The sequence below is a fragment of the Lepidochelys kempii genome, chromosome 11 (assembly GCF_965140285.1).
Source record: "Lepidochelys kempii isolate rLepKem1 chromosome 11, rLepKem1.hap1, whole genome shotgun sequence".
Classification (NCBI taxonomy): Eukaryota; Metazoa; Chordata; order Testudines; family Cheloniidae; genus Lepidochelys; species Lepidochelys kempii.
In genome coordinates this window covers 2,846,920-2,864,318 of record NC_136390.1, presented here as the reverse complement: position 1 = coordinate 2,864,318, position 17,399 = coordinate 2,846,920, and the positions used below count along the sequence as shown (strand labels likewise).

The window sequence follows — 17,399 nt, the reverse complement described above, 5'->3', positions numbered from 1 at the left end:
ACCCTACCCTACCCCCAGTGCCCCTCACTCCCAACCCGCAGCCCCCTGCTAGCCCAGTGCCCCCAATCCTGATCTGCAGCCCCCTGCTAGCCCAGCCCCCTCCCCTACCCCCAGTGCCCTCACTCCTGACCCACAGCCACTGCTATCCCAGCCCCCTCTCCTACCCCCAGATCTGCCAGTGCCCCTCAGTCCTGATCTGCAGCCCCTGCTAGCTCAGCCCTGGGCTCTCCATCTCCCCCCCCCCAGCTCTGTTGCTCCCCCCACCACTCTGGTATTATATCCAGCCCCGGTGATTTGAACATGGAGCTCCAAGCCAGACACCACCCTCCAGAAACTCATTTCCTTCATGATTTAATCTGGATTTGACACAAACCTTGGAGGGGAAAAAACCAGTGCCTTAAATTGCCCCCTGAACTCACCTCTCCTTCACTATGGGGGAGGGCAGAGCCCAGTGACTGGGGGCAGGGGGAGCTCGCTGGAGAGGTGTCTGAATCCGGACACCCTGCGCTCACAGCCGGGCGGCGCCTCCTGGGTGAGATGTGGAAGGCAAGTCCGTCTTTTGGGAACTCCCAGGCAGTGCTGGGCTCCTGGATGTCCTTGCAGGTCACAGGGCCAGGGTCGAAGGGGAAGCAGCATCTCCAGCGCCTGGCAGGTGGTTCGGATCCAGCTCGGAGACAGTGATTTGGGGAGTTTAAGGACCCAAACAGGTTCTGGGGCTACTCGTGACAGCCGCGAGGGGTGCAGAGGAGTCATTCCCACGCCACCGTTACCATCTGAATCTCTGCCCCCCTCTCCGGCATAGCAGCTCGAAGCCGCAGCTGACGGCGGAATCACAGTGTCGAGGTTTCCATCGTCTTCCCTGGGCGCAGGATCAACCCTCAGTCAGCAGCAATCTGGACACGGCCCAGCGCACCTGGGAGACCAGCCCCGGGACCACCTGCCCAGGCCTTGGGCCAGAAATGGTCTCTTCCCACGTCATTTCTCGTGGGCGCAACGCCCATGCACACGTGGAGCCAGGCCGCAGCTCCGGGTGGGTCGCTGGGCACTGCTGCATTCGGGGCCCAGGTCGGCCACAAGGAGGGGTTGGAGCATTCACGCAGCAGTGGGCCCAAGACGCCAGAGGACGCCCCAGGGGCAACCGGAGCATTTTCCTCCTACCATGCCCCAGCAGAGCTGTCAGCAGGCAGCGTGTGCCCGCAAAACCCTGCCTGCAACCCAACCCTCCCCCCTGCCACCAGCGATTAGTGAGGGGGCTTTGAAACCCAGGCGGGGGATGGAAATTCAGGGGTGCCTTCCGGGCACAGCACCGAGAACCGTGCGCCAGGGAGACCTGGCCGGGGCCCAGAGCGTGAATGTGATCCCCCCAGGGTGCCAGGAAACTGGAACCGGCCTGGAGGGAAGCCCCCTTCTGCCCTGGCTCCAGCAAGCAGGAGGAAGGCACCCGAACCCAGCAGCATCTGCCAGGGAGACGCCCCGGCCCCATCTCCTGCACCCCAGGGCTGGAAGCAACTGAAGGTGGGACCCAGACAGATTAAAATAGACTCTCGGCTTTGGCAGGGCCCCACCGGGACCTGAAAAGGCCTGGCCTGGAGAGCTCTGGGGCTGGGAAAGGGACGCAAAGGGCCGCGGGCAGGCAGGCAGAGGTCCTGCTCGGTCCCAGCCCCATTGCCTCCTGCTCTTCCCACAGGCCCACAGGGTGCAGGACAAAACCTCGCAAACAGTTTCAGGGGCAACCCCCATTGCAGGGGCTAGGCCAGCCAGAGAGGGTAGCTCAGAGCTACGGCGAGTAACGAGACCCCGTGGCCAGCAGCCCGACCGCTTTGCTCACACGCTGTAGCCCGTCCCCGGCTCCCACAGCCCTAGAGTGCGTTGGGGCGCGGTGCTCCTCAGGGGTCCCCGGAGAGCAGAATAGCCAAAGCAAAAAGGAATCGGGGGGGACAGCCGATGGACCGACAAGGGCGGGGAGGCTGCAAAGGATCCAGGCAGAGGTAGGGAGAGCCCAGATCACCTATGAGGAGCCGCCTTGCTCTACAGGCCCCACTACAGTAACACCAGCCTGAGCCGCGGGCAGCAGCTCACAGAGGGAGGTGGGAGACACAGCTTCTAGGCCCAGCTCGTCTAGCCCCGTCCATGCCTCAGTTTCCCTGCCTGCTACAAGTAGGCCAGGTGCTGTCAGTTCGCAGCTGGGAATGGCTCCGCTGGTCCCTACCCCGCAGGAGCCCGGATGGATTTCTGAACTCAGGTTGCCCTTGAGGTGCTGCGAGCCAGGCCGGGAGTCCAGGTACCAGCTGCTGGGTGGAGGATTAGGCTGTTTGTGCTGGCGGGAGCTATCTGCAGCCCCGACAGGCCCAGTGGAGCCCAGCTAAGCCTCTGCATCCAGCTCTGCTCCGTCTGCTGGCCGCTGGCGCACGGTCATGTCGACGCTCTCAGCCAGCGCAGCCCGGCCGCTCCCAGGGAGGCGCTTGTAGATTTCACCCCCACAGAAGGGAGGTAAATTTATTTTCTCCCTTGTGGGCAGCACCTGGCATCTTCCCATGGGACTCATGCCGACAAGGTCCACCACAAATCACCAAACTCTTGCCAGGGTCCCCCGCACAGGAAGGGGGGAAAGCCCCCATCCAAGAGGAGGCCACTAGCCAGGCTGAGAGAAGCTGGAATTGGGTTATGGGGACGGCACAGACCTAGTTCACGCCTGGATCCCAGCCTCATTTACCATCTGCCTCTCCATGCAGGAGCTCAGGAACGGCCCAAGCAAGCCCCGCTCTGGGATCTTGCCCCAGACTCGGCTTGTTTTATCGGAGGTCCCTAAATTGCACTTGAAGCAGATCTGCAGCCCCAAGTGAAATGCAGATGCTCTAGCAGGATTGAATCTTCAGGCTGGCATGGCGGGGCTTGGGCAGAGCCAGCGAGGGGCGGGTAATCTCTGCAGGGGAGCTCAGAGCTAGCTAGGAACCCCACCTAGGAAAGAGAGCACACGCTGTCTGTTAACTGCTCCGCAGGAGAGCGGCTGCTTTGAGCCCAGCCAACAGGCCCAGGGAGGGGGAGTAGAAAGGAACCCCACTCGCCTCAGAAGCAGGGCAGCGTTTCCCTGGAGGTGTTTCAGAACCAGAGATTTCCTCCAAAGCCCACCCAGCGATACACTGTAGGACCTGACAGTGGATGGCTTCGGCCAAATACAAGATTAAGAGCCATCGCCGTGTTCCACTCATGTGAATGGCGCAGACAACACACAAACAGCTCCTGCAGCCAGACGCAGACAAGACCGTGGGGTGGGTCTAGACAACGGACGGGTCGGGGAGAGGTAGGGAGACACCCACTGAAAACTGCCAGGATCCTCCCTAGAGCGGATTCACCCCCCACTGCTGAAGAACCAAGGATCTGGGAGCCTCAGGGTGCGCTTGGCAGGCCTCCCGGATCTCCTGCCTGCAGACGGCCCCCTCTCTGATCCCACACTCAGAGATCAGACAGGAGCAGTGATGCTTTGGGTTTTTCTTTATTAAGTTTAAGTTACAAAACAGAAGCATTTTTAAGTCGCGTCAAGGCGGGGATGGAAAAAATGAGACTATCTGTTATAAAACCAGAGCCCGGGGTAAGGGAGGGAGCCTGGCGCTCTGTCCCCGTTCCGCAGGGCTGGCTGCGGGCTGGGGGAGGAGAGACCTAGAGGGGGTTAAGACACTGTTGGCACAACAACATGGCCGATGATCAGCAAAAAGGGACAAAGCTTCTCCCCAAGGAAGCGCAAGATTTGGCTGCTCAGTGCCGCGGCCAAGCCCAGCTCTCACTGCAGGGCAAGGGCATGGCAGTCGCCAGGGGATCCCGGCTTCTAGCCTTGCTGGACAAGTTACGGCCAACCTGCCTTCTCTGCTGCCCAGCCTCCCCGCTCTGTTCGGCTTGAAAAGCTAGCCTGTCCCTCTCTACGCAGGCAGGGGCGCGCCTGCCTTTCCAGACGCCTTAACAGTTGCTGGGCTGAGGCAGATGCCAACCTGGGCCAGGGGAGAAGGAGGACGGACAGACAGGAGAGCCAGAGCCCTTGTGTATGGAGGCAGCCTTGAGGCCTGGCACCCGAATAGCTGATGTCCCTGGAGCCCTTGGCACCTGCCTGAAGTCACTCCTGCCGGTCCCCCTGCCGCCCAGAGGCAGGATCCCCTCATTCAACGGGCTTTGGACAGCAAAGCGGCTGAGCTCACACATGCACGAGCTGCTGCCTCTAAGCCTGGACAGCAAAGCGGGCTTTCGAACCCAGCTCCGTCCTGCCGGCTGAGGGCAGCACTAGGAGGAGGTGCTCTACTTCAGTCCAGGGGATGCCGGACAGCCAGTTCACGGTGCTTTGAGTACAGCAGTCACCCAGCAGCCGGAGCAGCTGAAATGCGCAATTTATAGCCCAGAAACACTACCCTGCTGTCACCTCCACCCCGAAGGAAGGGCCCAGAACCCAGGACGTCAAAGCCTTTCACACCTGGGTTAATTGCAAGTTCTCTCCCTTCCCTCGCTCCCCCAGCACGTGGAGCGCAGATGGGCCTCGCTCCAGCCATCGCCAGTCGCGAACGGAAACCACAGCCAGGGCAGGCACTTGCAGCAACCAGACACTCCGCCAGAAAGACGCTGCTCCACGTCGGACGGAGAGAGAGCCGCCCCATGGGCGAGACGCAGCCGGTTCGCGCTCTGAGGAGGGGATAAAACAACTGGGTCAACTTTTATTGAGCTCGCTCGTCTAACAGACTTGTAAACGGTGAGCGTGACAAGGAATGCGAGGGAGGCAGCCCGTGCCCCACGCACTGCCAGCACGGAGACTGCGCTACGGGGAAGAGTCCACATCCGGCCCGGCCCCAGGCAGGTGCCAGGCGAGCTGGGAAGAGGTGGTGCTTGGCTTTTAAGCTGCAGTAACAGTATGTGCTGGTGTCACAATCCCCCCGCGGCTGGGAGGCGGGCAGTCCGGAGGCCGCCCTGCGCACACAGGCGGTTCTGGAAGAGGTCATCGGTTCTTGGGTCTCTGTAAACCTGAGCTGTTTCCTCCCTGGTGCCCCACCCTCCGCGGGTGTCACTGCGGGGGCAGCGGGATGCCCCTGGGGTCGGTGACCTGACCCTCCTGCAGGTTCTTGACGAGCTGCGCCAGCCAGCGCTTGGTGGTAGTGTCGTCCTTCAGCACCTGGGCGAAGGTGGTGTCCTTCAGCTGGTCAGGAAGGCACTGTCTGAGAGCCTCTCGTGCCCTACATCAGGAGACGAGAAACAGGGGGGCCAACAAATAAACTCACATTGACAAGAGGGGAGCACGCCCCCTGCTGGAACATTACAGCCTGGGCCAGGCCTTCCCCGTGTCTTCAATAGCAGGCTGCTCTGAACGTGCCTGGGAACATGACTGTAGCCATGACCTCCCCTCCTTCCCCAAACCCAAGAGCTCCAGGCAGATCCCCCACATTAGACCCAAGGGCCCCCCCAGTTCCAACACATTCCCAGTCACAACCCCCTTCCAGGACATGAGGGGAGTGGCACGTCTGCAGAGTCAGAGGCTTCAGAGCCTGCCCAGTGAGGGACAGAGTAAATGCAAATATAGCGAGCCGGAGAAGTGGCCCCTCATTACTCCACCACTCTGCCTTCCATGAGCCCTTTGTAGCATAGCCCCACAGGAGCGAGGTGAAGCTCGCGCAGCAGCACCGGCCCTGGTCCCTACGTTTCAAGTTGCGCTGGGACAGTTGTAATTTGTGACCATTTGACCTGCCGAACCTGCGTTACAAGAGTCAGGCAGAGCCAGCGTGGCCGGCAGGTGCTGCGCGAGCTCATGGGTCTGTATCAAGAAAGGTCCCGTTCCGCTTCCAAGGCTGAGTGAGAGGCAGACACGCGAAGCGGGAATCCCAACGGAATGGCACTTCCAGCAAGAGGGGGAAGCACCTTTGCTCTCTGCCCCACAAGAGCCCCTGAAAACTCCTAAAATGTTTACCTTGGGTTATCGGAAAGGCGAAGGTAGCAGCGGACCACGTGTTTCAACAGCCTTGCGGACGGCTCCTTGGAGAGCTGTAGGACCATCTTACCCTGTTCGACAAAGGAGCGGCTCCAGTTAGAGAAATGGTGTTTAGAAAAAGGACTAGGAAGTGCTCGACTTCAGTGGTTTTGTTTCATTCTCCCAGGACTGGGACCGGGTTTTGGCAGCCACCAAAGCAGAGAGGACTGGTGCCTGCTGGCAGGCAGACTGTCCTCTTTCCAGTCTAGCTTGTAACACTAATAGGAGATGACCCCAACTCAAAGACCCTGCTCAAACTGGGGCCACTACTGTGGGGCTCTCTCCCACCAAGACCCACTTACAGCTGGATGGACCCAGCTGTCATTACAGATTATATCACCAGGCCATTTCCTTCAAAACTTGTTCATATTCAGCCCAGGACCTGCAAGAGTTCCATCTCCCTGATCTTTGGTCCAAGGTTCAGGATGGAAAGCATTTCCCAGGGCTAGGGTTTCAGCATCCACTCACTTGGTTTTCCTGCAAGTGACAGCATCCCTCTCCTTAGAGCCATAAAGGAGGGATAACGAATGTCTGATAAGCACTGGGCAAAAATCTACATAATCCGACCTCAGGCCCATTGGATATTAACTGATCTATGCGGCTAAAATAGCTCTTTTTGCATTGTTTATGTCCCACCTCACTCCCCTTACTGAGGGATCTTCCTTGGAGATTCTAACTGTGCAGGTTTTAGTCAGTCTAGTCATAAATATCCATGATGTGTTTTACACTCATCCCAGTAAGAGTTAGATGAGAAGCTGCAGGTGAATTTACAAAGCTGACCATGGGAAGCCTGCATAGGACGGATCCTTGGCAGCAGGTGCTATCATGAGTAAACACAAGCTGGTTGCTCCAGTGTAACCCCGTTAGTAAGTGAAGAGAGCAACCAATCCTACCAATATCATGGCGACATGAGAAAACCGCTCATAAGTCTGGCAGATATACGCCAATCCTGTATCATCCAGGAGGATCTTCTGTAGAATAAATGTAGCAACCTGGAACAGAGGGGAGAAATCACTTAACCAGCTGCGCCTGTAATGGACCACGTCCTGTTTGTTCTTCTGACAGCAACCCCTACCAACTGCAAAACGGACACATGCCAAGAGCACCAAGTATTTCAACAGGGGTGGCTAACAGGTTTACCCAGTTTCAAACCAGAAGGAACAGTTGGTCTTTACACAGCACATGGAATTCACTGTGAAAGGGAGAAAGAAACAAACAGATCAGGACCCACCAACTCAAAGGGGCACCAGACCCTGCCTCGAACAACAGATGCAAAACCTGCAGACATCTCTCCATAGCTACAGGGATATACACCCCGCAACACCTTTCAGGATCCCTGGCAGCTATACATACCTTTCACAACACATGGTGCACCTCATCCAATGCCCCAACAACAACGATGTGGGTGAAATCAATACACCCCCGTATAAACTCGCACAGGAAAATGATAAAAGACAAACACACCATGTGCCCTGCGGGCGGACACCTGTCACAAAGCGATCGCTCTCTATCTGACCTACCAGTCCTCGGCCTCAAAGGAAACCCACAGAGCACTTTCAAAAGACGAGCCTGGGAGCTTCAATTCATAACTTTGCTAGGCACTAAAAATCATGGTCTTAATAACACTGGATTTACGGCTTATTACAACCATCTGTAACCCACTAACCCCCTTTTTTGTCCTATGACTGCAGGGGTGCTAATGGGCCACTTCACCTTGAATGTGTGTGAACACCTTACATTAAACCATTTGTTTCACCTTGTATTTAGCTGCAACACATTTTGCAAACCCGAGGGAGAGCTCAGCGTAGCCCGAAAGCTTGTCTCTCTCCCCGCCAGAAGTTGGCTCAGTAAGATATGACCTCACCTATCCTGACTCGCCAATATCCTGGGGCCAACGCAGCGACAACAACGCTACAAGGGGAAGACAGGCAGATACAACAGCAGGGCCGTGTTGAGTCCCGTGTTCACTCAGGCTACGTCCGCACTACGGCGCTCACCACTGCACGACGCAGCTGCGCCGCTGTAAGATCTCTCGTGCAGCTGTTCTACGCTGGCGGGACAGAGCTCTCCCGTCGGCATCATGAAACCACTCCCCACGAGCGGCAGTGGAAGAAGCTCCCACGCCAACACAGTGCCGTGCACAGCGGTACTTATGCCAGCATAAGTTCGATTGCTCGGGGGGGAGGGGGCATGTGTGTGTGGAATATTCACACCCCTGAGCGACGTAAGGTTTGCCAGCGTAAGGAGCAGCATAGACATGGCCTAACAACTACCGCCATGCTACCCGAGGTAATGGGCAATTCAGACTGATCAACTGTTGAGAGAGGGGAGACAGGGAGGAACACCCCAGGCCACAGCCCTGCTTAGCCATATACAACCTTGCCCAGCTGGCTTGTGGCTTTCTTCTCAAGTGTTACACAGCCAGGCTGCCTTTCTGGAAGAGATGCTTTTATCAACCACGAGTGACTGGGCTAGGTACAGGCATGACGCAATACAATTCTCTGGCCTGTGCTATACAGGAGGCGGGACTAGACTAACGGTACCCTCCTGCCTTAACATCTACGAATATGGGCGAGTGGTGGGGGGAGCGTATATGACTGGGTGGGTCAGTGGTCGGCCTGAGGATGCCAGAAGAACTAGCAAGTGAGGCATTACTGTCACGCTTCAGCATGGCACAGTCACGGTGTTCACCAATTCAGGACAACGGAGACCCAAGACAGGCCACGGGAAGGTCATTCTCCAGCAAGGGGGGGTGGGGGAGTCACCAGCAACACGGCCCCTCACGCAGCACGAGAGCACAGCTAATGCGGGGGATGACGGTGGATAACATCCAGCTCGGATCTACAGAGCAACGTTTTTAAAGGAGATAAAGGGATCAGCAATTGCCCGTTGTTTTACAATGTCAAGTTGCAACAGAGGGAAGTTCAAACTAACTGGTAAGACGCGCTGATCTGCTGCCTGCAGGGACATGATGAACATAACACCTGGGAACCAGGGGGAAGCGGCCAAGAGGCCAACAAAAAGAAATCACTTAATTCAGCTAAAAGCAAATACCGTTTTGGAAAGTTCGCTGCCAGACTCCATGATGCGCAAGCAGAGGGGGATAATTTCTGTTGTCAACAAAAAGTTTATCACTTCTTGCTCATCCGTCTTCACCAGGGCCCCTAAAAACAGACAAAAGAACTTCAGATTTTAATCACTACTGTCTTGGAAAGAGCAGCCTGAGCGAGGAGCCAAATATTTATACGATCACAGTGATGACGAGAACACAAGCTTTGCTCAGGTTTGTCCAGCACAACGGGAGACTTTGGGCACAGCCTGAGTACAAAGAAAGAATATCTGAATGGTTACGGAGTGATGACTCAAGCAGCAGCTGTATCCCAAATTCGGCTTCTGAAACTGTTACTATCCGGTGGGGACAATCCTTTGGATTTCTAGCACCTGCTTTGCCGAAAGCAGCCCACCCACTCGCTTGTCTGGAACTTAAGAGCCATTAACCGGAGTCATTGTCAGCTGAGAGGCCTATCAAGTCCCATGCCACCTGGAGTGGATCTAGCTGACTTGCAGTGAGAAGCAGGAGGGGTTACTGGGAATACGGTACACATCTCATCGGAAAAGATTAAAGCGTTGATGCTACAAACGCTACCTCCTCGCTCGCTGGTTGTACCCCCCCCCCGTTTTTCTCTGTCTGACTTTACACTGTTTGCGTCACATGGCAGGGATTGGGCCTTTTCTCTATGAAAACCAACTAGCACATTGTGACCAACATGCCAAGCGACACACTGCAGAAAAAAGAGGAAGAGAACATGGCTTCATGCAACACTCAATGCCGGGTGACCAAAAAGTCCCTGGAAGCTGTGCTCCAAGTCTCTCCAGGGCATACATCCTCACCACGCTGTGCGTGGGAGTGCAGACTGCTTCTCTGAGACAACTAGTCTGAGTCGAGAACAGTGTGACCGGCATGGGAACATGCTACATAAACCAGTGCCTGTATGCCTCCAGGGATTTTAAAGGGGGCACTGAACAGTCAGTGCAATCCTCACGCTAAATCTGCGGACATTTCTGGCTAGAGAACTGCAGTGGTTCAGCAGAATGAAGCAAATATGCCATTTTTTAAAAGGCAGGTAAAGTCTAAGCTTTGTCTCCTCCCAGCAATAAAACAAACCCGATCTGAATCGTACCATCAGTTGACCACTGGCAACCTTCATGAAAAATGAATGCATTTTAGAGACGCTATCTTACTGTGCTGGGTTAGAAAGCTTTTGGGAAAAAAATAGGGGAAAATGACACCCAAGTAAATTCATGGCAAGAAAATGGAGAAAAACTATGGAAGTCTGACCCCCTCAGTAATTACTTCTCTGGATGGGCTCAGCTTGTAGCTGAAGAAAAAGCAGCTTCCCTGTTCCTGCAAGAGAACTCCCCACCTGCTTTGAGACCAGAACTTCCCAATGGAGCCAATTTTTCTTGTGCCAAACCAAGATGTGGCTTAGGTGCATGCTATCGATACATCAGCCATGCACTTGTATTCGGTGTGACAAACCCCGCCAGCAACACAGCCGTGGTCCAAAACTCTAGGGTCTTTTCTAGCACGGTCACGTAGAATTTATCTTCACAATTCCCACTAGTATTAATGGGAGTCACGCTGGTAAGCTCTCCGCACATCAATGGGAAGTTAGACATTATCACATAACTCAGAAGATTACGTAGGGAAGGACAGCAACAGTGATTTAAGGTGCTGCTACACTAAAGGAATGGGATGAATTGGCCCATAGGAAAGGAGGAGCCAGTGCTCCCAGTGTTTGCATGACTGCTTACCAATCACTCCAAGGCTGGTAAGCCGCAGGTATTCAAATGGACGAGTCTTGCTAACTGTGTGCAAGAAGGGATACAAGAAGAGAGGGATGTGAGCTGCAAGGAAGGCTGACCTGGAAGAAAAGGCAGAAGACACATTGAACATATACCATGAGAAGCCAAGTGGGCTAAACAGACCACACAATCCAGTGACACAGCGTGGTACATCTGCCTCCGCCTCACCAGACAGTAACACCCATCGCTCTAGGCGGGCAGGCAACGTATCCTCCTTTACAAACGGAGAGAGGGGAAGTGACATGCTGCGGGCCGCACCATCAGTGCAGGATGGGCAGGCAGGTGACAGGTCATAGGTATCGCTCCCAACAGGCTAAGGATCTCACATATCCACATTTCTGTATTAACCCATCTCCCCCATCCTGATCTGCTTCTTGTCTCCCCCACATTACAGCTGGTCTTGTAGGTTGCAGATGCTTTGGTGCAGCAACTTATTTACCAGGTGCATGCCCAGCCCCCGGCTGGATGGGACCTCAATCTGCTTGGCCTCCAGCTACTACTACAGTATAAATATTACACAAGACCAACCGTCACCACAGCACTCAGTCATCCCTGGCTCCCAGCCCCAGAACCCATTTCTGATAATGGGCTGGAAAGAATTCTGATTGTGGGAAGTCCCCAGATGAAGAGGTTCCCCTGTTGACATACCATTTCGAAAGCCCATCCTAGGGGAGCTCTCTCTACTGAACTGAATGACTGTGTTCAGAGTAAAGAGAATCCACCCTTCAGATACTGATCTTGAATTTTCATATTTTTATGTAGTTATAAAGGAATCCAGTGAAAAAACTGGACTATTTCCCTGAAGACTGGCTTAAGGAGCAGTGCTGTGAAACCTTGTTTGGCAGAGGCTGAAAGACATTCTGCTTCCTAATTGTTCCCACAGTTTCGTTACAGGGCCTTATTCACATGGAGAACAGAAACATGAGAGAACATGGCCATTAGGCCGGATTTCTTCTGGGTTTCAGTCACTGTTCTTTAGGGCGAGCCCCTGGATTATTCCTTTCCTTGTCGTCAAGCAACAGGGACAGTGAGGCCCTAGGATATTGGAGGGGCAGTGTTCTCCAGCAAATAAGGCACCTGACTGGGACTCTGGACGTGGCACTTCCACTGACCTGCTGAGTGACTTTGGGACATTTTCCCTGGCTGTGCCTCTCTTCCGCCCACCCATTGTTGTGTCAAATTACACTGCAAGCTCTTATTAGGTGCTAGCACAACAGGGCCCCAATCTCAGCTGGAGTGTCTGAGGAAGACCAGGTTTTAGAGATTAGAGTATTTAAGGAAATCTCAATATGCAAAGTCCTACGTTTGGGGTTTCTGTAAAGCTGCATGCAAAGATCCACAAAGGAACTAGTGACAAGACAGTGCTGCTGTCCATCGTATAGTGCCATATGCCACACTGCCTTTAACATGGAGGCAATATAAATGAACTTACCACTGGCCCAAAGTAACACAAAACAAATGATTTACACAGCCCGACACACAGTTTACAGGTACTTCGAGGCTAGCCAGTATGACTGATGACAATTACCTGGTTTCTGGATGCGACGCAACGCACTGCAGGAGCGCCAAAGCATTGCAGACTCGGTTAGATTGATGGGCTGTCAGGGTTGGAGGGTTGATTGATGGATAAATATTTACAATTTCCTGAGAAAGTTAAACAAAGCAAATTAAAGGAGAAAACTGGACCAAGCTGCAGAAATTCATTCGCCTGATAAGCGGCTGCAAGTGCCAGAGAGATGGCTGCCTCCTGTTTGCTACATCACTGCCTCATGCATCATTTTAAAAGGAAGTTATGTAACCTAGGGAACTCAAACTTTGCCCAAGTGAGGGCTGCACCATGCAAATTGCCAGGTATCAGGGTGATGCATCTATTTTGCATGTAATTAAGCAGATTACAGCTGCCTTTAATTGTCAGTTAGATACCATGGTAACTGATGCCCTGGAAGTACCAACAAACAACAGCGGTGCAGTTCACTGTGCCTAGAAGTCCCAGCATGCAAAGCTCTATCCTGATCTATCATATGCTGGGACCTCTCGTCTCCGTGAAGCGAAGATGCTATGGGTACCAAGAAGGATGAACTGCGTGAGCACAGGGGGCAGTTATAAGGAAGTGACTGAGGAGGAAAAGTCTGCCCCATGCCTGTCGATTACTAACATAAGCCCTTTCTGACTTTCTTCCCTTGCTCCACGTGTATGCTGAACAGGAGTTTCTCAGTGCCCGTCCCTCTTATTTTAATTTAATTCCTCAAAGGAAACTCCCAGGTCTCATATTCAGAGAGTCAAGCAGCAGCTGTGGAGTGTGGTGGACGGCTGAAGAGGTAAACAAGGAGGGACATGTGTGTTTTTATTCAAAAGGCTCTCTTGCAGTAGGAAGGGTTAAGTGACTAAGGAACTGAGGAAACCCATGAGACACCACATCAATGAGCGAGCTCTCCCCAGTCACCTGCACAGCACCCTGAGCATCATTTCAGTGCAAAGGAAAAGCACCCACCTGCAGAAGAGCTGCGATTGTGCCAAATGAGTGCCATAGCATTGGGGCCAGGTCCGGGACTGATTCACGCTTCTTACTCAGCTCCAGCAAGGCATTCTCACGGGTCTCGGGGCTGGATAGTTCATTAATCCACTGATAGATCTTCTCTCTATCCACCTGAGCCAGTGCTGTCGGCACAGGCTTGAGGGAAGACAATAAAACGTGTAAGTACATCACGGTTTTTTCGGATTCAAACCAGACCCTTTTTACTTTGAGAGAGACAGATGAAGCCAGGCAGTTAATACAACCTCAATTAGAGGAGGAAGAAAGCAGCAGACCTGCTTTTCTAATAGTGTTCTGGACACAGATAATGGTCTCAGGTCAATGCTTATCATTTCACCTGCCACGAAACATGGACAGGTGCTTTGCTTCAAGGAATAAATCTCTCGCTACTGTAGTTTCTCTGTATCCTCTGGCAAAATGTTATCTAGCAACTTCCTTCAACAACATTCAGCGAATCGCATGACTTCCCATCGATACAAGCAAAAGACTAGGACAGGTTATTTTTTATTCTTTTTCCACTAGAAATCTATGCTATATCACAGCACCAGCCCTGTCTATGTTAAGTATCTTTAGACCCTGCATTCAAAGTGTATGCATAATAAAAATGTATTTAAAGGAGTTCTTAAGACACGTTAGTTTAGATTCCACTGGTTTTAGACCTCCAAAAAGCTCAAGACAGCAGCTTTTCAACACAAGCGACTCTCACTCAAAACGACAATAAAATAAGGGTCCCACATAAATGAAAAAGATTCTAATTATTTCATCACCCTTCGCATGGTACCCCGGGGCATTTTAAAAGTATTGCTAAAGAGACATTGTGCTACAACTAGATGTTGCACAAATCCATCTTGCTTGCCCATGAACGTCAGTCTCTTCCCTAAGTATATATCTTAAAGGAAAACCCCTTATTAATTTGCTGTGTGGTAAAAATCCTTTCCAGAATAAGACAGAGAGAACTGAATCTGTACCCACACTCGGGTAATATTTTTAAGATTAAAGATGACAGTTTTTAGAAAGATATTTCCATACCCACTTTCTCACGAGATCAGTGAAAGAATAACATCTTCAGTGAGTTCTCAGGTAGAAAAGAATCACATTGGGGAATCCAGGATTTTAAGATCTCTCTGATTTCCTTTGCAGAAAAGCTAAACTTTCATTAAAAAACAGTCTCATGCCTTTGTGAATGCTCTTTACAACAGCAATACAAAACTAATGCATTGCTGCTCTATTAAACTGACAATCTGGTAGTTTAGGTTGAAAATTCAGGTGTAACTAGATATGAATAGGACTATTTTCTTGACGTTTAGACCAACTAGTTACAGTGTAGTTAGATTTAAGCATTCCCTTGCAGTGTCCTCTGCAACTCAACTCTTTCACAAGAACTAGGAAGTGAAATCAACTAGTACCAGAAGTGAAACTGTACATCAGGAACCAATCCTTACAGAACTGTTCAAGTTAGAGATGAGATGCGTATTAGGGTCCATCTAATTCTTTGGGATACCATTCCACAGCCTCACTTCTCAATATCAACAAGTGTTTCCTGATACTTAGGTAAAGTTTTCCCTCTTAATTTCATCCATTCGGCACAGTTATATCCCATGCACATTCTAACTAATCCTTCCCCACCCTTGGTATTTATGCTATTAAAAATCTGTAGACTTAATAACCCTTTGTTCTTATTCATTTAGAAAAGTATTTGTTTAGTGCCATCAGATTATCTGTAGATGTCACACACAGTCAATCCCTGCCCTGCAAAGCTCACTACACATTTTAACTCTTCATCTTTCCTCAAATCAATCCTTCTCGCCCCCTCTCCTCTCTTCCTGTTTTCCAGATAGCTTTCCAGAACCTCAAACCAGGGTATCTCTTGAATGGTGAAAAGTGAGAAATTTATTCTGTTTTAAGAGTGAGAAGTGTAATCCTATAACAGTGCTTAGAAATACATGGAAAACTGGAAGGTCTAATTTGTATTAGTTTATGACGATTGAACGACAAGCCCTTTGACAGATAAACATTCGGGTCTATTTTGCTAGACATATTGGAAAGTTCAGTTCAAGTTAACAGTTCAAATGTGATGACTCCTCAGCAATGCATGCACAAATTTATAGTGTCCAGTGCCTTCTTAAGAAAGAATCAAATTTCTCCCCAGACCCTACAGATTCCCATCTGTTTCTTTTCCCTGAAAGTCTCATCTGCTTTTAATGCAGTCATTGATAAAATACTCTAATTTTCAACTTGCTGTTTTCAAGGCTCACAGTCTCATTCTCCTTCCCTAAGATCCTGGTGAAGGTCAAGTGCTGTATGTAAACATTGCAGATACTTATCAATGATCTTACTAAATGTACTCTGTTGCACCTCATGTATGCAAGAGTGATGCCATAGCTGTCTTAAAGCACCACGCACTGAGCGCTTGTGAATCACTGAAGAGCCCACAACACATTTCACAAGAGTAAGGGCATTTACCTGCAGTGACCCTGCCAAATGGCAACTCTGATAATTCCATAACAACCTTGATTTAGCCAATTGGAGACTTCTTTAATTAAGAAACTGCCCCCCAAGCATTCTGGGTAAAAAACATTCATTATCACACAACGTTGCCGAATTGTGTGTGTTTCTCTACATATACTGTTAGATGATCAACCTGATAACACCAGAATGAACCTTTATTTAACAAGAATGAACTAGCAGGTCTGATTAATTTGTATTTTCACTCTCATGCTTCTATTTCAAGTTTTCTGTCGTTTATTGTTTGTGCTCCATTCTCTGGACCTCCCCTCTATTATGTTATGCCCCTTTCAGATTAGCATCTAAATGCAGGCTCTGCCAGCAGTCTCACTATGTAGAAGGCCAGTGCTCTGCCTTATTACAGTTTTGTAACAGCAACTTCTTCCAACCTAAAAAATAAAACCCCCTGTTTATAGGCCTAACAGCCTTGCCTAAGGATAGGGTTATGTACTGCAGCCATCAGCACCGGGCTGCATTTTGGGCCCCATTTACATTTCTAAATATAAATGCAGGTTGGTGGACAGTAAACACATTTCATCACAGCTCACAGAGCGTATATATATATTGAAGACTTTTTAAATTAGCACTCAACAACTTGCTCTCCATTCACATCAACCAGTTGTTTTTATTAGATAACTGTCTAAAAACAGTTTATCGCAAGGAAGCCCAGCCTATAGCTGGGGGCTTAATGGGAGGTACAGCAATCCCTTATCCACTATAAAACAGGATAGAAGCATTTTGCTCTGAAATCGTAAGGGACGGCTAAAACAGTTAACTTTCTGCTTTCACCCGTTTGCACTCCACGCATGTATTTAGTCCAGGAATGATTCTTTACAATCATGGCATTAGACTGGCTAGGAAAACTAAAGGCTGCTGGAATTAGATACCGCTAAGTGCTTGGGTGACTCATATTTGTTTTTGTTTTCTAAGTCCGACTAGGACTGGCAGTAAATGAATTTTAGAACATCCCTACAACTCCATCTCCCAGCAAACCAGCCCGGCGCCCGCACGCGGCGGCAAGGCCTCTGCCGGGCTCGAGGCGGGATGTTTCGCCCCGGGAACCCGCACGTGCCGCGGGGGGGGGGGGGCGCGAGAAGCCCCCCCCCGCAAGGTCTCAGCCTCCCCGCGGGCACCAGCGGTGTGTCCCCGCCCTGGCCCGGCAGGGACCCCGGCGCTCGGGGGGGGGGGGAAGAGGCGCGCTCTGGGAAGGGCCCCGGAGCAGAGGGTCCCGCGGGGCCGCAGGGGGGGCGAGGCGAGGCCAGGCCGGCGGGGGGGGGCGGGACCCGGCCGCTCCGGGCGAGCTGCGAACGGGGACCCGGCGCCGGGGGCGGGACTCACCGCGGCCGTGGCCAGGCTGTGCATGTTCGGAGCCGCCGCCGCTCGCGCCGCCCAGGGCCGGGATCAGGAGGCCGCCGCCGCCGCCGCCGCCATGGGGCCCAGGCCGCCTGCGCGCCGCCGTGACCCCTGCCCTCCGCCCTCTCGCCCCGTCACGTGCGCCGA

The 17,399-nt window shown here is 52.1% G+C and overlaps 1 protein-coding gene across 3 annotated transcripts; it reads right to left on the bottom strand.

Moving 5' to 3' along the window:
* Nucleotides 1-4,674: 4,674 nt before the first annotated feature.
* Nucleotides 4,675-17,399, bottom strand: CNOT9 (CCR4-NOT transcription complex subunit 9). 3 transcript variants are annotated; one of them, XM_073304963.2, is made up of 8 exons: nucleotides 17,238-17,399; nucleotides 13,353-13,532; nucleotides 12,390-12,505; nucleotides 10,811-10,920; nucleotides 9,050-9,159; nucleotides 6,889-6,987; nucleotides 5,937-6,027; nucleotides 4,675-5,214 (listed from the first exon to the last, which is right to left on the bottom strand). In XM_073304963.2, exons 1-8 carry the CDS (start codon nucleotides 17,259-17,261, stop codon nucleotides 5,039-5,041), a joined length of 906 nt encoding a protein of 301 aa, XP_073161064.1. In that variant the 5' UTR covers nucleotides 17,262-17,399; the 3' UTR covers nucleotides 4,675-5,038. The 3 variants fall into 3 exon arrangements, with proteins under 3 accessions (XP_073161064.1, XP_073161065.1, XP_073161063.1); XM_073304964.2 differs by having other exon boundaries at nucleotides 4,675-5,207; nucleotides 5,936-6,027; nucleotides 17,238-17,398; XM_073304962.1 differs by lacking the exon at nucleotides 17,238-17,399 and having other exon boundaries at nucleotides 13,353-13,565.